Source organism: Panthera pardus, unplaced genomic scaffold (genome assembly GCF_024362965.1).
Source record: "Panthera pardus isolate Hobbes unplaced genomic scaffold, ASM2436296v1 HiC_scaffold_12, whole genome shotgun sequence".
NCBI classification, from domain to species: domain Eukaryota; kingdom Metazoa; phylum Chordata; class Mammalia; order Carnivora; family Felidae; genus Panthera; species Panthera pardus.
The window spans coordinates 65980854-66006215 of NW_026526677.1; the positions used below are offsets into that span (position 1 = coordinate 65980854).

General features: G+C 42.8%; 1 protein-coding gene across 2 annotated transcripts in view; it reads right to left on the minus strand.

The window, feature by feature from the left end:
* The window catches only part of RAB30 (RAB30, member RAS oncogene family), an 83966-nt gene that overhangs the window by 22123 nt on the left and 36481 nt on the right, over positions 1–25362 (minus strand). For both annotated transcript variants that reach the window (XM_019449957.2, XM_019449958.2), the window contains exon 2: positions 2512–2612. In XM_019449957.2, the coding sequence (XP_019305502.1) occupies positions 2512–2604 (93 nt within the window). In that variant the 5' untranslated portion in view covers positions 2605–2612. The remainder of the gene's footprint in view (positions 1–2511; positions 2613–25362) is intronic.

The following is a 25362-nucleotide window of genomic DNA, read 5'->3' on the forward strand; positions in this document are numbered from 1 at the left end:
GAAAGATACCATTTTAGCAAAATTACATGTACAATGTGCGTTACTGGTATACAATATTTCCTAGAGGCTCAGGGAGGGACCTGGAGGTGGGAAGGAATTCTATTAAGGAAGAGCTCTGCACCTAGTCCCATTCCCTCTTCACTTGTATTCCAGAATTGCCAGAAATTAAAGTAAAATGGACTTTATTAGCTCTGGCAGCTAAGATTGGGGCATCTTTAATTAAGTCTATTCCCTAACAGGAGAGTTCTTTAATTAAAGTTTGAACTTAGAAGACTGAGCTTCAAACCCATAGAAAATATTCCATTGCATGTCTGCAAAAGATGTAAATATAAACATTCATAACTTTACTTACAAATATTGAATCAATTTTCTTCTATTTTAGTTTGGCTCAAACACAAGGCTGCCAAGCTTCGAGTTTATCACTCCAGCTGTTTTGCTATCTAATAAATGCCAAAAAAATAAAGCAGATCCTTCCCAGCATCTCCCCCATCATTTTGTTCCCCAATTCCTCATGCCTCAAAAACAGCTGAATCCAATTCATTTTAACTGCCTACCAAATAACAAAACCAAACATAATCCTCTCTAGGGAATGTTACTTTTGGGAGGAGTTAAGGGTCTGGGGGCGTGGGGTGGGTGTAAAAAGTAGAGAGAAAAGAAAGGGGTAGTTGTGCTTATTGGTAAAAATTAATGTTCAAAAATGGAAGCATTTTACCTTTAATGACAAAGTTTAAAGACAAAAGCCATATTCCTATGGTCTCAGAGGTTAGGACACAGAAAATAAAAATGACCAGGCTGAGAAGCAGGAGACCTGGGTTCTAATCCTATCGTTGCCACTAACATGACATATGATGCTAAGAGGTCCTTTGTCCCTGTAGACCTCAGTTTTTCATCTGTGTTATGAGAGGAGTAGGCTGAATAATCTCTAAGGGATATTTCAGTAATAAAACAAGGTCAAAGGAAATTTTGATAAAGGTACTAAAAACTCCTCTACAACTCTGCAGTCTTGTCCTCCTGCCAAAAGCAGAAAAGATTACCGTTAGGTGGAAGTAAAACCAGTTGGAGTTTCCAGTATAACGCCACAGCGGCTGACTAAGCCCAGATGCCTGGTAGCTTCTTACTTTTGATTTCACCGGGCCCAGGCTTAGTAAAAAGCATGAGTTCTATTCCGTGTTCATTTACCATGGGAAAATCCCTGGCATTTCCAAAGGTGATTATGCCCTAAAGCCGTCTGTGTTATCCAATCTGCCTTTCCAGTTCTGCAGAGAACCACAGACTGTCAGAGCTGCAAGTGGCCTCAGAGATCACCAGGTCCCTTACGTGGGGCAGGGAGGCCCAGCAGGGGAGGTAACTTATCCAGGCCCACAGGATGGGCCAGCGCAGAGTGGGGTCTAGGACCCGAGTCTCCACACTCAAGCTGGTGCTCTTTCCAGGGCATCCAGCTGTACTATGCCTTAGCACAGCTAGTCTCAGCTTTCCCAACTGGCATTTTATGAAAAAATGCAAGATGCCTGCATCATAATCCTGAAAAGGATGCCGTTCATATTTTTTCAAGGAAAATACAAAAGAAGGCCAACTTCAGAATGATTTCTCACTCATTTCTGTACAAAAACAGGCATATAATCTCTGGCAGTAATTCTCAAAAGGGCAGCAGCCCTGATGGGAACTTGTACTTAGATCATACGATAAGGACTCAATCCAGAGGGAACATTTAATTTCGTTCAAATAGTCCTTCATTGTTCTCATTTCATTCCCATTTAATAGACTTAAAAACATCAGCATATTTGGTTCTAAACCAAAATGACTCACTCACTTGCCTAGGAGGATGTGAGAGGGCATAGGCAAGGGATTGATTGGCTTAATTTGTATTTGAGTTTTTAAAAAATTAATATTTAGGGGCTCCTGGGTGGCACAGTCAGTTAAACATCCGACTCTTGATCACGGTTCAGGTCATGATCTCACAGTTTGTAAGTTCAAGCCCTGCATCGGGCTCTGCACTGATGGTGTGGAGCCTGCTTGGTATTCTGTCTCTCCTTCTCTCTGCCCCTCCCCTGCTCGGGATTCTGTCTCTCCTTCTCTCTGCCCCTCCCCTGCTCATGCGTGCACACTCTCTCTCAAAAAAAAAAAAAAAAAATAAATAAATAAATATAAAGAAAAAAATGTTTAATTAGTATTTAGGTTTAGTCTGAGGTCCAGATTCATTTGGTTAACACGTTTAGATTGTTAAGTGATAATCTATTTTTAATCTAATAATCTGTTTTGAATAGCACACCAAAAGCAAAACCACTTGCCCCTTTCACAAAGGAAGCAACAAGAGCTGTGGGAGGACTGATTGGTGCACCCAGAGAGCCATGCTCCCCTGAGATGGTTTCCAAAACTCTGACCTAGGCTACAAGAGCTGATACGCAAAGGTCACATTAAGAACCAGCAGCCAAGAAGCCGGCACTGGGACCGCTCACCCATCCTCTTAGGCTGGGCTGAGAAACCCAACTCTGGACTTCCAAGTTCTCTTACCTGAGTGAATCGTCGGACTAGGCACGTCTTCCCCACACCAGCATTGCCAATTAAAACAATTTTAAACAGGAAATCATAATCTTCCATACTCATTTACACAGCTGCAAGGCAAACAGGCAAGAGTGAGATGGGGCCTGGTCAGACTTGCCCACAGAGCTCAAGCTGCGCCAGGCTCGTCTCCTCGGGAACAAGGGATCTGACTCATTCAAAGAGCAATTTAATGCTCTTCAGTTTAACGGTGATCTTGCCAGTGAGACAGGAACACAGGTGTCTGGTCACAGATGAACTTTGTTCCTTTGCGGTTACCTCATGCCACAGAACGGAAATGATACCAATGGCCTTTTACCTGGTAACCTTTATTCTGCTAAGTCGTCAGGTCGCAGGTCACTCATGTGGCAAGATCTGTTTTCTTTCAGCATGGAAAGGAGATTACAAACCCATGTGCAGATGAGCTGGGAGTGCAAGGAAGCAGGGACAAAGGAGAGCCCATCCAAAGCTTCTAGGTGGTTTATGCACATGCGGTATGTGCCTCCGGGAAGAATGCCAAGTGACTGGGAGACTGAATGAAGGGAAGGAACTAGGAACAAACCTCTCAGTCCCCGGTAAGTCCTGGATGTCTTGGAGTCTTAACTGAGGGAGTTATCGCCATCTTCCCCCGCCACCACTGCAGAACCTCCTGCCAGCCAGGCTGACACCGCAGTACCTCCCAAGGTGCCTGGCTCCTCATTCCTATGGGCTGTGGCATGTGTCACTCCCTCTGCCCAGAATTCCCTCCCTCCTGCCCTTTCTGTGCCCCCAAGTCAATCCTGTAAAGCCCAATGCAAGCATCTCTTTCTCTCTGAATTTTTTGCTGCTCTCCTCCAAATAAATTGAAACACTTTCATCATCCCTCTGTCCTAAAACTAAGTGTCTGCTTCATCCTTGAGGGAAGGGATTATATCTTTTGGCTCTATTTCCTAGCCCGTGCATGGGACAGTTATATTTAGTAAATGTCTACTCTGTAGAATTAAAAAGTTAATTAGTAGGCCTAATGCTTGAGTGTAGGCCTTAATTTCTCCAACTGTGCTGAAAAGAATACTACATGCTGTGTCTACTTCAGAGGACAGTTGTAAAGATTTTTTTTTTTTTTAACTGTACAGAAGAGTCTTGGTATCCACAAAGCTCTATCCTGGTGAAAACCATTATAATCTATTGGGTACCTACTATAGCACTGGGCTAATCATGGTAGGAAACAGAGATGAGACAGGCTCTGCCCTGGAGACTAATGTGAGAAAAGTCAAACAACAACCACAAAGTCAAATATATTTCAAACCAGCAGTGAAGCTCATTTCATAAGGTGCAGGAAGAGCAGGCCTGGTGGACTCCGGAAGAAGAGGAAAAGGACACCCATTGAGCCCATGAGGGGAAGGGTGCTTGGGAGAGCTGAAGGAAGCCTCAGGATCACGCCTACCAGCAGAGCTGAAGCTCAAATGGCTACGGGGCTGCAGGGTCAAAAGAGAGGCCACTCCACTGACTTGTCAAGTAGCTAGGGGGAGGAGATTCCCTATGTGCAGAGATGATTTCTATGTGGGTCTTAACTCATCCTTGGAAAGATGACCGACAACCAGGCCAACATGCATATGGCAGCTCATGGGGTTTTCTCTCAGTTCACCGGGCCTGTGAAGGAAAAATGCTTCTCTGTCAAGGGTCCCCCGTTGTGGAATTCGCTAATATGCCAGGCACTATTCTTGGCATTTTAGATGTATTTTCATTTGTCTTTACAAGTCTCTGAGGCTGGCATTTATTAATGTTACCTATTTTACAGGTGAGTAAACTGAGGGTAGTCTGAAGTCATAAAGCTAATAGCCAGAGTTCAAGTTCAGAAGGCATAGGTTGCCATCAAAAGAACTCTAGCTTTGGAGACAGAGAGAACTAGGTTCAAATCCTGGCTCTACTATCTTCTAAGTCTATGCCTCTGGATAAGTGAAAAATTTTTGGAGCCTCAACTTCCCCATTAACAAAATGGGGCTAATAACACCTATATCACAGGGTTGTAATGCTTGAAGGAATTCATGGAAATCCCTGAGGATAGTATTTGGCTCTTTAGTCATCCAAACTCTTCAATAAAACAACTGTTTTCCATGGTCTGGCTTCTGCCTTCATTGCCAACTGACTTCTCACCACTCTGCTCACACTCCGAGCTCTAGGCTCACTGGATTTCTTCAGTTCCTTAGACACGTGGAGCTGCTTTCCTCTTCAGACTTTCACGTATACTGTTCCTCTGCCAAGAACATAGAACACAACCTCCCCTCACCACTCCCAGCCCAGCTAACTTTTATTTCTCCTTTCAATTTCACTGAAAAGTCACTGTCTAGTATGCTTCTCTGACCTGTTAGGAGGCTGACCCCCTGCTGGACACTCGCATGATACCCTTCCCTGTCCTAGAGTCATACTCACCAAGCTTCATTGTATTGATGTATTTATATCTGTCTTAGGCTCCAAGTGCATCCCTCAGCACCTCCACCCTATACACACACGTGCACACACATGACTATAAGCAACATGAAAGAAATGATGTGTCTATCTGGTTGAGTCCCAATCCTAACTCCTCCCCATCAAGGTCACTGTCATCCTTGCTGCCATCACCATCATCATCATCATCATCGTCTCATTCTATACTACTAACTCATTTACTCCTCACAGCACTCCTAACAGGTGGACACTATTAGCATCCTAACTTGACAGATGGGGATACTGAGGCACAAGAGAAGTTAAATAAGAAGTTGTTAAGGTCCCACCTAACTGGTGGAGCTGAAATTCAAACCCAGGTAGGCTGGGTCCAGTCCCCCATGGACATCTTTAACACATTACCTACAGTGCATTTCCCAATGCCTGGCTTGTGGCAAGAGCTTAAGAAAGATATGATGAATTGAATGATAAGGGGCAAGCACTCAATAAAATGTGATTTCCTTTTTCTCTTCCCTCTGGCTTCACATCCAAAACTCTTGCCACCACACTGTAGTAGTTTAATTAAGAATCAAGGACAGACTCCAGATAAAAATTCAGGGATGCAGTATGTTCATTAAAATTCAATAAAGCTTTAATAGTGAGAAGAAAAAAAAAACTCAGAGATAGGGACAAAGACAGCAGGAAGACGTGGGGCTCTCTGGGTCCCACACGGACCACAACTCACTGCTTTCGTAAGCCAGTGAACAGGGAGCACAGGACCAGACAGCATCCTTCTGTGCTTGGATTGTTTGCCACACATTTACTCCTCCATCTTTGGCAGAGGCCAAAGACATAAGGCAGAGAATTCAGAGAATGTCCAAATTTAAAGGCCCAAGAAACAGGGCTCCTAAGAGGTTTGCAGTGTCCAAATTCTGCACCTTCAGGGAAAGAAGGGGAAGAATTACTTGGTCAGAGTCAATGCTGACAGTCAAATCTCATGTGGCCAGCACCTGGAGAGAGCCACAGAAGATAAAGTAAGGCCCTTCTCCTTTCTATAAGAGGTCAATTTAATGCTCTGTTGAATGTTGTTGTTGTTGTTGTTGTTTTTAAATAAAGCTCTGGGGAAAAAGTGTTTGGTCTTTTTAAAGACACAGGGCTGTCTGTGGCTAAGGCTGGACTGTATACTATGGGTTACCTGCTGTGGTCACCGTGCTGTCTCTAATAGAAAACACATTGCTGACTGAAAAGATCAGAGGATTCTCTGAAAACTATGTCTGAGGAAGCCCTTCTGACTGGTAAGTAAGGCAACAGCTCAGGCATTGCCAATCACCCTGGGATAAGAAAGCATTCCAGGAGAGGGAAACCCATTCAAAATCAGTTAGTGACACACAGCCCTAAATTGACAACAAAAGTCACACCTACTCTGGGGAGCAAACATGTCAAAAGGTATGCTACTGACTATTCTAGGGATTTTTTTTTTTTTTTTTTTTTAGATTTTTTTATCTAAAGAGAGAGAGTAGGAGACAGGGGGAAGGGCAGAGAGAGAGGGAGAGAATCCCAAGCAGGCTCTGCACTGTCAATGCGGAGCCCAGTGCGGGGCTCGAACTCACAAACCATGAGATCATGACCTGAGCTGAAGTCAGACGCTTAACCGACTGAGCCACCTAGGCGTCCTTATTCTTGGGATTTTATATTGTATCATTGTTAATGATAATAGTCGTTGACACTTATTTGCACTTATGATGTGCCAGGTACTCTTCCATGTGTACGTACTCATTTAATCCCCACAACAATCCTATGAGGTGTTTTTATTATCATCCCCAGCTTACAGAGGAGGGAACAGAGGCATAGAGAGGTTATCCTGAAGTCACACAACTAGTGGGCCTTAGGACCAGGATTCATACCCTGATCCATCTGACTCCAAACCCTGGCTCCTCCTGAAGTAGGATGCTGCTGTCCCCTGCCCTGTGGTAGACAGCACTGCTGGACCTGTCCTAATGGCTGGAGGCTCAGCTGAATGGAACCCCTCAATGCCTGTGAGCTGCAATATTCTAGAATCTCCCTCCTCTCAAAGCAGCACAGCCACATTGATAGGGCCACACACTGATTCCGGATCACACAAGCACAACTCTTCACAGTGTCCTCTGACCCCAGGTCTCTTTGAGGAGCTGGACCCTGACTTTCCCCCAAATACCACTCCCACAATTCATTCATCCATGTAACTAAGTATTGGGCATGGGGCAATAAACAGGAACACTACTCAGATGAACCCGCAAAACCCCAAACATCATAATCACCACGGTAGCTCTACATAAATGGATATGTGAATAAGATTCACAGGAAAAATAGATGAGGAAAAGAAAAAATGCATTTTAAAAAGACACAGTTAAATGAGGTGTACTATGAAAAGAAAAAAAAAAAAAAAACATCCTAAAGCAATGTGATCTTGGCAACATAAACCATTTATCAAAGTGACCTTAAAAAAAAAAAACAACACACTGTATTCTCCATTGCACATCAGTACATTTTTCCCCTCGCCCTTCTGGACTCAGTATAACAGATAAAGTCAAGGCTTCTGGTAAACAGTGGCTTGATTCCCTCTCCCAGCCCTGCTCCAGAAAATGATAGTTTGGGGGACTTGTCCTTGTTCAAAAACCACATGTCTCATTCAAGTCCTTTTCGCTTTCAGGGTCTCAACCTTGAACTGTAAACCGAGGGGGTTGGGTGAGGAGTCACCACAGCTCTTCTCAGGACAGTGTATGCTGCCATTCTCTCATACCAAAGAGGCAGCATGGCTAATGACATCAAGAGACGTGGGTCTGCTAAAGAGCTGTGTAAAGTCTCCTCATCCATAAAATGGGGATAACAGAATCTATTATCACTGAGTTGCTTGAGAGGCAAATAAGATAATGCATGGAAAGTGACATTTAAAAAAATATAATAATCAAATGTCATATGACTAGAGCTATATATATCAAGCATTACATATACTGATTGCAGAAAATACAGCCAAACAAAAAGGAAAAGAAAATCACTTATAATCTCTTTCCCTAACCACATCCCTTCCTGGGGATAATTATAGTTAACATTTTGGTATACATCCTTCTAGTTTTTCTGTTTATATACACTGACCTATACATGTATAGATTTTAAAATGTATAGATTTTAAAAACAAAAGCAATTATAACATTAGGCAGAATTTTTTGTTTTCTATAGAGTGGTATTTTCCCCAAACCCAAAATCAGAACACATGGTCTACAAACAAAACTGATTACCAAAGACTCTCAGCATTCTTTCAACATTTATTCCCATGACCCTAAATACTCAAGTAAGGGGTGGCAGGAGGATAGCTTCACAGTGACAAAACTTTGAGAAATACTAAATACTATGACTCAATCTTGAAGATTTAAAAGATTCTAGGGGTGCCTGGGTGGCTCAGTCGGTTAAGTGTCCAACTCTTGGTTTCAGCTCAGGTCATGATCTCATGGTTCATGACTTCAAGCCCCACATTGGGCTCTGCACTGACAGCATGGGATCTGCTTGGGATTCTCTCTCTCCCTCTCTTTGCCCCTCACCCATCCCTCCCTCTCTCTCTTTTTCTCCCACAAATAAACTTAAAACAAATTATTTAAAAGGTTCTAAAAATTCCCATAATGACCCAGGATTTACCATATGTGATTGTAGCTGAGAGTTCTTTTCTCATCCAACACCTTTTAACAAAAAAATTCCACACTACTAGGGCTCCATGAAGCATCAGTGAAGTAAATGTTATTTTATAGCACCTGAAATCAGGGCTGCCACCCAGGTAGGGCTGCTACATGAAAAAATAAATAAATAAAGGGAAAGGTAAAGGTAAAGGGAAAGGGAAAGGGAAAGGGAAAGGGAAAGGGAAAGGGAAAGGGAAAGGGAAAGGGAAAGGAGGGAAGGGGAGGGGAGGGGAGGGGAGGGGAGGGGAGGGGAGGGGAGGGAAGGGAAGGGAAGGGAAGAGAAGGGAAGGGAAGGGCAGGGCAGGCCCAGATAAATTTCAATTTCAGATAGCAACAAATAAATTTTAACACAAGTCTGTTCCAAATATTGCATGGGACATACTTCTACTAAAAAGTTATTAGCTGTTTATCTGAAATTCAAATTTACTGGGCAATACTACCCAGAGAAAACTTGAGTAGTCAGATCTAGTAAAAACAGAGGCCCCAAACATAATATCATGTGTACCCAGAAGCTGTGGAGGGCGATTGGCAAGGCACGAGAAACAAGATAAGCCTAATGAATCCAAAACAACAAACGGAGGAATAAAAAAGGGCAACAAGTAACATTTGAAGGTATTACTGAGCTTGGGTATTTTATAATCTGAGTCGGACTCCAGGGACCAGGTTCAGACTGGCACACAGAGCTCTGCAGGTGAGTCTCCCCCTTCTGGACAATCCCAGGGCACAGTGGACCTTCTTCTAAGTACATTTCCATATGTACGCCTGCCTGGTGCAGGGGGCTGTGCTCTACACATCTACTGCCCCTAGTATGCTTAAGGACAAGGACCATGCTTCAATAAGACACTCACGTCAGCATATCCCAGTGCCATGTTCAAGTAGACACTGGGTTGCAAGCATTTGATCTTTCACTCTGACAAGGTTCTGTCTCAGGAAGCTCATTAGTGCTTAATTACTAGAAGGCAATTACTAAACATTACTATAATCAACTGCTGCAAGCCTACTTGCTTTACATAAGCTGCTAATTTCATGTTATTGCAAGTTATCATTCTCCTTGGCCAGAGATGTCAAACACCCACCTGTGCCATGGCTGCTCCTCACGCACCCGGCCATAATCTCCAGTGTTCTGACGTGGCCCTTTACAGTTTACAACATGCTTTCACAGACATGATCTAATCTGCACCTGCCAACAATCTCATGAGCTGGTTCTTATCATTCGTTATACAAGTGAGGAAACTGATGGTTTAGGTAATGAAGTGTCACCCTAAGTCACACACTAGTGACTTGCAAGGTGGCCTCTATATCCTAGACACCTAGGATATAAGGATTTTACATTCTATCATTGTTAATAATAATAATAGCTGAAACTTAATTCAATGCTTATTATGTGCCAAATACTCTTCTACATGTACATACTCATTTAATCCTCACAACAACCCTAGGAGGTAGGTACTATTATCATTACCCCCAGCTTACAGAAGAGGAAATTCTAAGCCTCCACCAAAATTACACAGCTAATGAGTAAAACTGCCAGGATTCAAAACCCACGTCTTTCTGGGAAAAAATTAAGTTGGAACTCTATCTCATTCCTTATACTAAAATAAATTCCAGATGGATTAAAGATTTAGATTTTGAAAAATGAAAACATAAGAGTACTAAAAGAAAGCATGATCTATATAAAATCTTAGAGTGGGGAAGGCTTTCTAAGAATTACTCAAAATCAAGGCCATAAAATAAATAGATTGACCAATTTGACTAAATTAAAAAAAAAAAATTCTGCATGGCATGCCTGGGTGTCTCAGTTGGTTAAGCATTGACTCTTTAAATTTTTTTTTTTCAACGTTTTTTTATTTATTTGTGGGACAGAGAGAGACAGAGCATGAACGGGGGAGGGACAGAGAGAGAGGGAGACACAGAATCGGAAACAGGCTCCAGGCTCTGAGCCATCAGCCCAGAGCCTGACGCGGGGCTCGAACTCACGGACCGTGAGATCGTGACCTGGCTGAAGTCGGACGCTTAACCGACTGCACCACCCAGGCGCCCCTAAGCATTGACTCTTGATTTCAGCTCAGGTCATGATCCCTGGGTTGTGGGACTGAGCCCTGCTTCCAGCCCCGTGCTGAATATGGGGCTTGCTCTGTGATTGTCTCTCTCTTTCCCTTTGCTCCTCTCCCCCAACTTGTGCACACACACTCTCTCTCTATAAAAAAAAAAAAAAAAAAAAGCTGCATGGCAGAATAAAAGATGAACTGATTAAGATATCTGAAATACATATAACTAAGGGCTAATTTCCTTAAATGCTTAAAGAGATCCTATGAATCAATAAGAAAAATTGAATAAATCAATAGAAAAAATGGACAGGGGCGCCTGGGTGGCTCAGTCGGTTGAGCGTCCGACTTCGGCTCAGGTCACGATCTCGCGGTCCGTGAGTTCGAGCCCTGCGTCAGGCTCTGGGCTGATGGCTCAGAGCCTGGAGGCTGCTTCCGATTCTGTGTCTCCCTCTCTCTCTGCCCCTCCCCCGTTCATGCTCTGTCTCTCTCTGTCTCAAAAATAAATAAATGTTAAAAAAAAAATTAAAAAAAAAATGGACAAAGGACATGAGCAGATAGTTTACAAGCAGGGGAATAAAAATGACACATTTTTTTTGAAACGATCAGCTTTACTCCTAAGAGTAAATTCAAACTCTAATTAATTTATAATTCTAAATTATAATTCTAGACAATTAAGATTATAATTTACAATGAAAACTACAATAAATTCATAATCAGAAGCCGTTTTTCATTTCAGACTGGCAAAGTTCACTCTATATAGGAAAGAGTGCGGAGAAATTGGGCATGGGTATACCACTGGTAGGAAGTAAATCAATGCAACCTCTACGGAGGGCAATATTGATTTAAAACTAAAAAGGCTATTACAAACCCTCAGACCCAGCAGTTCTACCTCTCCGAATCTATCCTACTTATGTAATACATGTGTACAAGGATACATGTAGTAGGGTATTCATTACAACATTTGTACTAACAAATATGAAAAACAACCTGAAAGTCCATCAGCAGGAAAATGGTTGTAAGATTATGAAAACCATACATCAATATACCATGAAGCCTGCTGTGGACATCTGCAAGATGCACTAAGTGAAAGAGGCAAGGTAGAAAATGGTGTGTATAGTATGAAAAGGGCACATTCAATTATTTAATCTGTATAAGCATAAAAAAATCTCCGGAAAGATACAAAAGAAAACTACTAATAGTGTTTGCCTCTGGAGAGGCTCTAGTATCCAGCTCTAGGAAAGAGGATAACCTCCAGCTCTTAACAAATTGTGTTCGACCTTCCATTTGGTCTGCAGTAGTGCTGGAAGGGCAAGATGATTTTCCTAAAACAGCGAGAGAAGTCCTTTTAAAAAAAAAAAATCTGTTTGGGGTGCTCTGTTTCTATCTTTCTGTCTTTGTCCACCGCATCCCTTCATGTGACAGGGAAGGAATGCCCCCCCCCCCCCCCAGCCCCACCCAGCCTCAGGGGTTGTCCTTTCCAGGCCCTTGTGTGTGCCATGGTTTTCTCTTCAGGTCCCAGCACTCAGTTCCTACATGGTGGATTCATTCTTTCATATCAACTGCCTTCAAAACCAAGCATCCATCCCATCACAGCCAAACAGATAGAACAACAGTCTGTTTATTTCACTAGTAAAAACAAAACTCTCACACATCTGTATCGTGTATTACAGCTCAGAAATTACTCACTGCACTCTGATACAGAATCCTCCTGAGGAGGGGGGAGGAGCCTATCTTGTTCTCCCCATTTTACAGAAATGGGACTTGGAATCTAAAGAGTGACTTGCCTCAGGCCATACAGCATGTGATCAAGAGAGCCAGAAAAGCATGCACAATGGGTCCCCTGACTCTAAATCAGAGCTATCTCCAGGACAAACAAGGCCTGCAAATATAAATCCCTCCTGGGCAAGACCACAGGTGTTAAGCACCAGGGGAGGCTGACATGGACCCACGGATGAGAAAGAGCTCAAAAGCAGCCTTTGGGAATATTTTTTAATACATGTGAAAAATAAAAATAAAAATAAGGCAGGCCTGAGACTGCCACAATATCATTTTCAAAAAGAAAGACAATGAAATATTTTATTTTATTCTTTGTATATATTACCTTTCATATTTTCCTATTTCCTAGAAATACACAATAGATCTGGGAAGCCAGGCATGTAAGGGAAATGAAAGTGAATCCATGAAACAGCATTTCATCAGCACTAACCAAAGCAAATGTCTGAATTCTCTTGCTGAAGTAAGTGCACTCTTTCACTTTCCATAGTAAGAAAGCATCGCTGTACTGAGCACAGATTTGATTTTCCTCAGAGGTGAGAGGAGGAGGGAGGACCACTGCGACAGAGCCACTTGGGCCCCCAGTCAGTTAGCTCCCCAGGCAGCTCTAGGTTGTTTGGTACCAAAGCACTGGGGCGCAGGTGCTTGGCAAAGAGTCTTGGACGCGCCAGTAAATACTGGCACCTTGTTTCCTGGGGAAATGAACGATACCTTTCCCACTCATTAATCCCTTTCCAAGGTGGGGAGTTTCTATATGCAAAACATGTTTGTGGAACTGATCTAAAAAAAGGCCTTTCCAGACCCAACTTGCAGCTTCCGCCATCTGCACAAGCAGACCGGGCTCCCTCCGTCGTCCTTCTCCAACAGTAAACAGTATCACCCTCAAAGAGCTCTGGGGGTTTGTCCCAATGCCCTCCCCTCTGTGTTCTCTAAGTTGGGGGCTGTGTCTAATCTTTCCTCTGCAGAAGCTTTCCTGCGCCTGTTTGGCTGGACCGGAAGGGCCTCCTTATCGGCATCTTCAGTCTCCTCCCCCAGGCTGAGCACACAATACCCACGCCGCCAGGCAGCCAGGGCGCAGGGCTGCAGCCCACAAGTGGGCCTAAGCACTTCCCCCAGCCTTAGGGACCCAAGGCCTTTCAAGGACAGAGGTGTCTCCTTCTCTGCCAGAAGACTGTCATTCCAGGCTGGACCCTTCTTGCAGCTGTTTAAACAGATTCTCTCCTCACTGGAAGCATAAGAAAAAGTGAAGGGGAAGCAAGTGTCCCCATGCTCTGGAACTCAGACGGGTGAGAATAAAATACAGGAATTCTCCCAGGTTGGTCTCTCAAGTTTGTCCTAGTTCCTGTGTCACTCAAGAGAATGACTATTTGTCTAGAGCCTATGTACATGACACACACCAGCCATTTTATCCTTGAAACAACCCTGTTCCAAGGGCACGGGGGGTAGATTTCTTAGTTACCAATACTAACAATAATCTTTTACATCTATAGAGCACCTCAACTTTGCTAAGTGCTTTCCTGTAAATTATCTTATTATTTGCATCCTGGAAAATTCCTATGCAAAAAGATAGAGTAGAAACTCTCGTTCAACATGGCTCCCCAAGACATACAGACACACACAGCATGCCATAAGCCATCTGTCACCAGTGCCTACAGATGTTCTGTCAGAAATGTAGCTCGAATTCCCCCTTGGCACCACCTTTGTCCCTACCACAGCAACCTGGCTCAGAACCAGCCCAAGGCTTAGCTGTTACCCAATCAGCCTGCCATGGACTTCTAAACAGGTGAAGTATATAAACTGGCACAACTTTCCTCAACAGCAAGTTTTCAATATTCTTCAAAAGCCTTAACAATCATATTCTTTGATCCAACAATTCTGCTTCTGGGAATTTCTTAAGGAATGATTCCAAGATATGTACAAAGATTTATTCACAAGAAAGTTCATTCCAATATTACTTAGAATTGACCTCAGAATGGAGAGAGAAGTAAAGCCTCTATCCAAAAATAGAAAAGAGGTTACAGTTTTGTATTTTTTGAGCCACATGATGTAACATTATGAAATATATACTTTGAAGTACATTTTAAAATGCTTCCCTCTGAGTAATGGGATTATGGATAGTTTGTTTTCTTCTTTATATGTATCTTTTTTAAAGTTTTCTTCAATAAACATGACAGAAATAATACACCTTATTAAAATACCATAGAGGCTCAATACTAGCGAAGGGAACATGGGACAGACACACATGTACACAGCTAGCGACCATCCACATTCAATTGGCTCTTCTTCGAAAACAGGCTCTAACTAGGTACAAACCAAAAGCCGTAACAGAGTTCAAACCTTTCATGCTGTGAGCTCACTGCTGGGAATTCACTTTAAGGAAAGAACTGAACAAACTCAAAATGCTAAATGTGAAAAAATGTTGATTACATCTTATCTAAAAGAACTGGAAACAATCCAAATGTCCAACAAGGGATAGTTCAGTATGGAACATCAACACCATGGAATGTGGGGCAGCCATTAGAAATGCCAATTATGAAAACTATGTGGAAATATGAAATAATGTTGACAATAGGCTATAAAATAAGAAGAATACACAAAACTGCGTTTGTCAGGTCTGCAGCTATGAAGAATAAGCATGTATGTGAACAAGGACATTTTAAAAGTAAGAGCATGTCATGTTAGGATTATGGGATTACAGGGAGCTTTTTATTTTTTAAGTTTTGTCCATTTTTTTTTTTTTTAGGTTTTTGCATGCACCATAGACACATATTTTGAAAAGTTGGAAAACACAGAAAAGAGGAAAATCAATTAGCAAAAACAGCACAATCCCTGTCAGCATTTTGACACATTCCTCTTCCCTGTCTCTTTTTTCCTATGCACTGGGTGATTTGGTTTGTTTTTTACCACTATAATCATGCCAATGTTTTCTTTAAAGCAGTTATAAAATCAGTTCAATTTTTTAAAAATAATCAGTGAACTTCACAAAAGTCCTGCCAGAGAACATAGTAGTGGGTTTTTCAAGTGTTTTCAAGAGAACTTACCTAACACAATGTCTGTTTGTCAGCAAAAAACAGACGTATCGCACCATTGTCACAATAGATGGATTGATCAAAGTTCCATAAACACCTGCAGAAGACTCTTAAGCTTATTTCAGTAGTCACAGGTCAGGAGCAGAGAGAATACTGTGTTACCGAGGCTGACATAGTGGGAAATTTAGAAGGAATTCTACCAAACTTGGAAGACAAAAAATACAACGATGTACCAAGTTTTCAGATCAGAAAAAAAGCTTGAAGGGAACAAATCCAATTGGTCATTAGGTCTGAAATATTTTACCTCCTTTTTATCTCTCACATCATCTCCAGTCCAGCTGTCCTGACTTCAGTGGGGCCAACCTCTAATACCTTGGCAGCAGCCGCCCTGTTCTTCCTCCATGCCACGTGGACTCCTCCGGGGAGAGACACGGAGACAGGGACAATCACTAAGCAGCGCATGGGCTCTGCTGCCCATGATGTGAGAGTGGGCCCTGGCAAGAGTGAGAGGGGAGGCTGAGCTGGCAGTCGCTACGGAGGGGCTCAGTTTCTGCAGGAGTGTGATGCTTTTGTGCTTTTTGAACAACAGGGCCTCTCCACACAAACCAACTATTCATCTCTTACATGCATTCTACCAGAGACCGCCCTCTGTCCCAAGGCTAGGGGAAAAGCTGCGGCCTTGGGCGAAGTGTGACATGAGACGCCACTGCTTACATGGCAAACCTCGCTCAAATACTCCTCACTTCAAGGAGAAAGGTAGCTGTATTTTTTGCCTTAGAGGCTTTTAGCAACTAACCCATGTACAAGATGCAGTGTAATTCCACTGCAACAACATGACCATGTCAATCCCACACTTAAATCTCCTCGGGGGCTCCCGGCTGCCCACACAAAGCTGTCTGTGAGAGGAAGTAAAGTGCCCTGTTGAAGAGGGCAAACTTTGGAGCCAAACCGCCTGACCGAGTCCTGCCTCTGCCCTTTATGTATTGAGCGGCCTTGGGCAGGATCCCTATCCTCTTGGTACCTGTGTTTCTTTATTTGTAAACAGGGGTAATAACAGTACCTACCTCATAGGATTATGGTGCATATTAAAATAATTAATAAAGAACAAAGAATAAAGTCTGGCAGATAGGAAGCACTCAGTAAATGTTAAGTGCTGTTCCTGTTATTGCTATTGTTGGAGAAAGTTCAACTTCTCTAGCAGGGCATACAGAGCCATCCATGACCTAGGCCCTGCCCCTCTTTCTAGCTATTTCCTGTGACCTTTGAGTTACCACTGCCACTGTGATCACACAGCCATGCCAGGCTCCCAGAGGGCAGACCCCAAGGCAGGTTCATCCCTCCACACCTTTGCTCACCTTTCCTCTACAGCCATTCTCTCCTTGTTGGCTGATGAGCAACTATAGATTTCTGAAACCTTCCTTCCTCCTCCATGTGGATTAGCCACTCCTTCCTCTGTGCCTCCACTATGTTCTATTCAGACTCTCTTCATAGATACTTTATTATCCTCATTGATTTATGAATCCTGTTTCCCCCACTAGACTTTAAAGACAGAGGCCCCTATGAATTCTTAACCGTATCCCCATTTCCTGGCACTCAGTTGACCCTAAATACTTATTAAATAAATGCAAAAGAAATATTGATCAGAACACACAAAAGTCGGGAAAGCTTTTCAGAGAACCTAAACACCAGGATTTGGAAGTCAAATCCCAAAACACTGACTCGAAGGAAAGTTAATTGGAAAAGATCATATAACCAAAGAGAAGAAGAAAATTATGATCTCCCAAGAGAAACCCAAACCTTGTTGTAATGCAGTTGTCTCTGTGTATATTAGGGGATGGGGACAGAAGTGACATTGATAATGGTTCTAAACTAGCTGATGTCAACTGTTCATTGAACAGTACTTTTTAAACCTTTTCTTCAGAAAAAAAAAAAAAAAAGTGGAGTTATAGCTGATTAGGAAGTACCTTTCACCTTGTCCAGAGTGTAAACTGTCTCAATATAAAAATACTACGGGGATCCAGACTGTAAGAAAGAGAATAAATCTTTGTTGAAAATCTATAATAAGCCAGATGCTTAAAAAATAATATATTTTAGGGGCATCTGGGTGGCTCAGTCAGTTTAGCATCTGACTTCAACTCAGGTCATGATCTCACGGTTCCTGCTGACAGTGCAGAGCCTGCTTGGGATTCTTTCTCTCTCTCTCTCTGTCCCTCCCCCACTCACACTTTCTCTCTCTCTCTCTCTCTCAGAATAAATAAATAAACTTAAAAAAATATATATTTTCTATTCATTAAATATAATATGCTGGGCACAGAACTATTTACTTCACATGCATTATCAAGTTTGATAGTGTAAGTCCTTAACAACTGTGAGACATAAGTATTAGGCTCTCCATTCTACAGATGAGGAAAACATGCTCACCCATCCCATTCATTGGTAGTGGGCATCTACCATGTGCAAGTACCGATCCAGGACTACAGGATACAGCAATAAACAGACAGAGCTGCCCCACTTCATAGAATATGCATTCCAGTTGGGCAGCAGAGCAATGAATGAATGGAGAAATGAGCATATATATTAATGAACAAGAAAAATATCAGATATCAACAAGTACAGGTAGAGAATTAAAATAAGAAGGGACAGAGTGACTAGACAGTAATTTTATTATTTTTTAAATTTTTTAATGTTTATTTTTGAGAGAGAGAGAGAGAGAGAGAAAGAAAACAAGCAGGGGATGGACAAAGAGAGAGGGAGACACAGAATCTGAAGCAGGCTCCAGGCTCTGAACTGTCAGCACAGAGCCCGACGTCGTGTTTGAACCCATGAACTGTGAGATCATGACCTGAGCCAAAGTTGGACACTTAATGGACTGAACCACCCAGGCGCCCCTAGACGGCAATTTTAGAGTGGGATGTCAGAGAAATCCTCTCTGATGTGGCTATATTTACAATGAGATTTGCGCAAGAAAGAACCAAACACATGCAGATTGGAAGAAGAGCATTTCAGGCTGAAGAAGAGCTAGGGCAAAGGCCCTAAAATGAGAATGGACTTGGCAAGTTCAAGGAACCAAACCAGCACAGTAAGGCTGAGTCCACGAGGAGAGGGCTGAGTGAGTGACATGGGGCAGGTCCAGAGACCTTGGTCCACCAAGGCATGGAGTGTGGATTTCATTCTGAGTGCAATGGGAGGCCAGCTACAAGGGGGTGGGTAGGGAGTGTGGCACAAACTAATGAACAGTTTTAAAGATTTCTCTGATCTCTGTAATGGAGGGTATAATGAGTGGTGTGGATACAAGCAGAAGCAAGGAGTCTAGTTAGGGGGTCACTGCACATGGTCTAGGTGGAGGATGATATGACTTGGACTAAGGTGCTGATGGTGGAGATGTGGGAAGCAGATACATTTGGGAATGTTTCTGAAGCCAGAGAAGATAAGACTTGCTGAAGGAATGGATGATGATGGGGAAGAAAAAAAGAAATCAAAAGCAATGCCTAGATATTTTGGCTTCAGCACTGAGGGGGGACAGTAGCACCACTTACTGGGGTCGGGAAGATTGAAGGAAGAACAAGTTTCAGGTGGAGACAAAGTCAAGAGTTCACTTTCGGCCATGTTAAATGTGCAATGCCTCTTAGGCATCTATTTGGACGTGAGTCTGGAGCTCTAGAGGAAGTTTGAGGATAAAGATACAAATTTGAAGGTCATAGGCAAATGGATGTTATTGAAAGTCATTGGATTAGAAGAGGATATCTATTCTCTATCTCGGAGAAGGGAAGGAGACCATTGCAGAACATGGAGCGTGTTACCACTTAGAGGTGGAGGACATAAGGAGGAGAGCCTAGGGAGGTAGGAAGAGACCCAGGAAAGTAGAGTCCAAGAAAACAGTGAAATCAGTCTTGTCGAATGCTGCTGAGAAAATGAATAAGATTAAAAGAAAGCAGTGGCCTTCAACTTGGTCACATGAAGGTCATTCATTGAATGACATTGGCAATAGTCCTGGTGGGACAATGGAAAAAGATTAGAGGGAGGGAAAGGTATCAAAGCCCAAACTGTGGACAACCTGAAAGTTTTACTGAGAAAAGGAACAAAGAAACTTGAAGACAGTTAGAGGGGGATATAATGTCAACAGAGGTGTAAATTACATAATGAATTTATTTGGCAATAGTTAAGGGACAAAATTAGAAAACATTTTGGGATTTTGGATGGGGGGGTTGTTTATTTTCAGATAAGAAATACTGGAGCATGGTTATTTGCTACTGAGAATTACCTAGTGATGAGGGTAAATCTGATGAGGGCAGAGAGAAGGGGCATAATTACAAGATCAAAGATCTATAAGACTTATTCTTAACAAAATTCATAATGTGCCCAAGGTAGAAGAATTGGTAGTCTGGGAAGCTGGGATACTAACCCAGATCTATTCTGACTCATAAATGCATCCTTTTTTTCATACCATTCACTGTAATAAATACAGTAGCATTCACAAAAGATCCCAATTCCAGGCTCTGAAGATAATCAGTATCTAGTTAGAAGGACTCTTACGAGAACTTGGGAGAGCCAACACAAACAAACACCCCCTTCTATATAAGCAAGCTCAGTTCAACACACAGACTGTCGAATGTCATTTCCACTTACACATCTGGTTGTCGTTCTACTATCTATAGGAACTTCAGTTGTTTCCCTTATATATTTGGAGTGCTTCTGAGGAGAGGACGGGGATACTGAGACAAATTACAGTGCAGTGTAAGGGAACACTGTTGAATAAACTCTCTAGTGACGATAAAAAAGCAATAAAAATATGTTTTCAATGCCAGTTGTGTGTTTTGCAAAAGTAAAGATGGGAACTGAGGTATGTGATCATTTGTTTCTCTCTTCTTTACACAGCCATCTCAGGAAGCAAGTGACCGTGATTATATCAGGAAGTGGCCTCTCCTCAACTGTTTCCCAGGCCCACTCCTGCCCTCCCACATGGCGCACAGCCTCACTTTTCTCTCACCTGGCTTCCTGTTATCTGTTCTAGTTTATCTCTCAGGGCAATATAAATGCCATCTCCCCCCTGAATTCCTCCCTAATCTCTCCTTCTCTGAACTTTTATAGCACTAAGGACCAGTACCACATAAATTTGGCTCTTCATAATATGAAGTCTTAAAACTATTCTCTGATTCAAATATCAGAGTGAGAGTAAATACTTTTCAGTCTGTTGGCCATTGTTACTTTGAGAGGTAGCTCAGTAGTGTAAACATTCAGATGGATCTGAGTTGAAATTGTGGCTCTGTTCCAACTCTAACAAGCTAAGTGATCTTGGGTGAGTCACTTTCTGAACCTTGGCTCCCCTACCTAGGATGAGAATAATACTACCACTGCCCACCACCTGGGTATGTGTCTAAAATATGCTGGGAGGCACCTGGGTGTCTCAGTCGGTTAAGTGTCTGGCTCAGGTCATGATTTCATGGTTTCATGAGTTCAAGTTCCAAGTCAGGCTCTGCACTGTTAGTGCAGAGCCTGCTTGGGATTCTCTCTTTCCCTCCCTCTTTGCCACTCCCCCACTCATACTGTCTCTGTCTCACTCAAAATACATAGACTTTAAAAAATTTAATAACCTTAAATAAAAATAAAATAAAACATGCTGGGCAGTTTGCTCTTTGGCTGAAAACTACAAACCCATGGTTTTCAAAATCAAGTCTGAAATGCTTCAACCTGTTCACAACATCCTGTCAGGTTCTCCTCATTCCTAGCCTACCTCACATTTCCTACACTGATGACAACGAATTCATCCCGATATCTCTCACCCCATGCTTTGCCTTTGGTCCCTTCAGTCCCTGCACCTTCATGCCACCTTGCTCAGGTGTCACTCTCCCCCTGCAAACTGGGCTTGTCACCTCCCACCCCTTCCCCCACACAGGTTAGGTTCTCCTGTTTGGTTCTCCCATATTACCCCAATCATAGCTTCATTCCTGCACTTACCCCCATTGCTTATATATTTACAGGACTATTTACTCCATGAAACCAGGGTTCCCTGAAGGAAAGGACTGAACTTTATTCATTTTGTATCCCCAGGAGCACAGCACCTGCTGCATAAAGGTACTTATTTCTACTCCACCATTCTGATGCCTGTCTCTTCATCTATGAAATAGGAATAATATCACCTACTTGAAGGGATGGAATTAAGTTTAAATATTCATTTTACCACAGGGTGTCTGGCATACAGCCAGCCATCGGTACATTTGATTTATATTCTCAGCATCTCCTGATTTGGCCTTCTTATTCTGTCCTTTAGGAACAGGCTCTTCAACTGGCCTTGTGTCCTTCCTGTGAGCCCTCTCCCCCATCCATATGAGGGTCCCAAGCTCCAGATCTGTCTGGAGTTCGCACCCCTGCCAGTGCCCTCTGAACTCCGAGGATGACTTAGCTAAGGCACCAGTGCAGTACTGCATACATTTCTCGAGCACCTGTGTGCAAGGCAATGTCTCAGATGCAGTAGAAGTGACACAACATGTACAGGGCGCCTGGGTGGCTCAGTCAGTTAAGCGTCCGACTCTTGATTTCGGCTCAGGTCATGATCTCACAGTTCATGAGTTCGAGCCCTGCATCGGGGTCCCCAAGTTGGGCTCCCGGTGTCGGGCTCCATGCTGCTTTGGGATTCTCTCTCTGCCTCCCTTGTGTCTATCTCTCCTTCTTTCTCTCTCTCTCTCTCTCTCTCTCTCTCTCTCTCAAAATAAATAAATAAACATTAAGAAAAAAACAAGTGATACAACATATACAAGGAATTTATGATCTACTAGGGGGTAAGGGAAGAGGTAGGGAGACAATAAGACACATGAAGGCAGTACAATTCAAAGAAGAAAAAAGTTATGTATCTCTGGGGGAATTCAGGAAAGCCTTAGGGGAAGTGGCATTTCAACTGGAGCTCAACGAGCTTAAGGGGCTGTTTCCAGAGTTGTGTGTTTCCCACAAAACATAACACTGAAATGCTCCTCCTCTGATGAAAAGTAAGGTATATTTAGGAAATGCTGCCTACTGAGTGCCCCTCTGTGACATTCACAATGCATAGTAGCAAGGCTCTGACAAGTCCTGAAGTACGGAACCCTATTTAAGTGTGTTTAATCCAGCATCCCAAATTTGTTTGACCTATAGTTCTCCATTTCTTTCCTCCCAGAGGCTATATATAGCATTTTGAGTAACATACTTGAAAAAACTACAGGTTAAATGTTACGCTTTTAAAGTTACGTATTTGCATTTTAACAGGACCTCTGCTAGATCATATTTTAACGTCCGATTTTTAAAAACAATGTAATCAGCAATTTAAAAAATTCTTCTGGCATTTCATCCAAAAGGAAAAAAGCAATGAAAGACCTTGCAGAACTAAGTTGCTGTCAAGACAGAACAAATGGACTCCTCTAGGGTAAAGTGATGTGCAGACCACAAGCCTTTCTATCGAGGGAGGGAAGGAAGGCATTTCTGCTGGAGTCCATTCCTTCTTTGGTAGGATGTTTACACTCCTATGGGGGGAGGACTCTGGGGCGGGAGTGGGCTCCCCCTTCCCCTCCCCTTCCCCTCCCTCTCCCGCTCGACCTGCTGACTGGGTAAAAAACACCAGACTTGAAAGCAAAGGGAACAACATTGCATAACAACAAGCTGACTAGGCCTGTTTCCCTCCTTAATATTTAGCAAACAGCAGTGCCCGCAAAGGGGCAGTTGGAAAGGGGCATTGTATGCTTCTCTGTCCTTACCCTGGAGGCGACGTGCTCAATTATCCAGTCTGTGAGTTAACAAATGTTTACTGGGAGTCAGGCACGGTGCTCATGATACAGAGAGAAACAACACGTAGCCCTACTCCCAAGTCCTGCCCACAGGCCAACAGGGAAGGCAGGCAGGTAACCACACTGCAATGCAGCAAAGTGCAAGCAAACAATTCTATAATAAGAGGTGAGTGCAAAATGCCAGTGAGGCACAAAGGCAGGCAGGCGCTCCTTCCCTCTGCCTGGGCTTAGGGTCAGAAGAGAGGTGTGTTATAAGAAGATTTCTCTCAGTTCTTAGAAGATTGGAAAGGACCTTTCCTGGCAAATCTATCTATCTATCTATCTATCTATCTATCTATCTACCTATCTATCTACTTACCTACCTATCTACCTACCTATCTGTCCAGGGTCGAGGTTTGAGTAGAATCAGAAAGGATAGGGGTGTCTGGATGTCTCTTGTCAGTTAAGTGTCTGACTTTGGCTCAGATCATGATCTCATCATTAGTGAGTTCGAGCCCCACGTTGGGCTCTGTGCTGACAGCTCAGAGCCTGGAGCCTGCTTCGGATTCTGTGTCTCCCTTTCTCTCTGCCCCTCCCCTGCTTGTACCCGGTCTCTCTCTCTCTCTCTCTCTCTCTCTCTCTCAAAATAAGTAAACATTAAACAAATTTTTTTTTAATTAAAAAAAAATCAGGTGGTAGGATGAAAGCAAAATGGAAAAGAAAAAAGTGGGGGAGCAGCTGATCTTCCTAAGAAGGTGTACGCTGAACAGCTGCATCTAATTTCACTTACTCCTGAAACCCGACAAAAATTCAGCAGAGACTTTTTTTTTTCCTAATAACAAAACTGTTCAAGTACAGGGAAAGAGGAGAGAAGATAATGGTGTCAAATTTTGGAATCTTGGGAAACAGATGAGCAAGTAACTGACAGCAGACTCAAGAAATCTGAATCTAAACCAGATGCAGGAAAAGCTGAGTGTGCGGCTGACTGAAACCACAGAGTCCTCGCCAGGCCCGGGACTGGCAGTAACGCTCACTCCTGGAGCAGGGGGACAGGATGTAAAAATAAAGAAAACAGTGAAAGCTGCTTGAAAAGAAGTTAAATCCCTAGATCCTTCTCCTCACTGACAGAATTCTGGAGGCTTAGACACTAGACAGCATAAAACAGAAATATCTAGTATTTGTTTTAAAATAATCTAGGGGAAAGGGTTGACGGGGACACGGATGAAACAAAAATGTCTGTGAAGCGATCGTTGGTGAACCGGGGTGATAGGAACATGAGGATTCATTGCACTATCCTCTCTACTTTGTAGTCTTTGGAATTTTCCATAATAAAAAGTAAGAGTGGCTCTGGTCCAGGAATACCCAGCGTGGTTAAAAGGGAACATAAAAAAGACAAGGGCACTATGTCTGGTGAAGGTGAAATACAATAGATTTTCCTAGTTCCTCTCCTCTAGAGATTTCTCTCTTCCCTCTTCAGCCAAAGAAATGAGGAAGACTCTCCTCCCTGGTAAATGCAACCAAGGAAAAACCTCAGACTGCAGCCTTAGGGGCTCTGAACAAACAGCCCACCCAGATCACACTATAGTGAAGCCCACAGTTAATGATCTCCATCCCATACTCAGTCTGACAGCTTTTTTGTTTTGTGACAGCTTTATATAACTCACATACTCCACTTGCCCTTTTAAATGTAGCGTACAATTCAAATGATTTTTAGCATATTCACAGAGTGGTACAACCATCACCACTGGGATGGTTTATTAAGATATAATATTAAGTTTTATTAAAATATAACTTACTCGATTCACTCTTTTAAAGTGTACAATTCAGTGGTGTTTAGTATAGTCGCAGAGTTGTACAACCACCACCATGATCAATTTTAGAACATTTTATTACCCCCAAAGAAAGCCTTAAACCGATTAGCAGTCACTCCATCCATATCCCCCACCCGCCTCTAGCCGCGGGCAACTACTAATCTATTTTCTGTCTTTATAGATTTGCCCATTTTGGACATTTCATATAAATGAAATCATACACTATGTGGTCTTTTGTGAGTGGTTTCCTTCACTTACCATGTCAAGGTCTCGACAGATTTTTTTTTTTTTTTATCACTCCCTCTCCTTGCCCCCAACCTTAATGA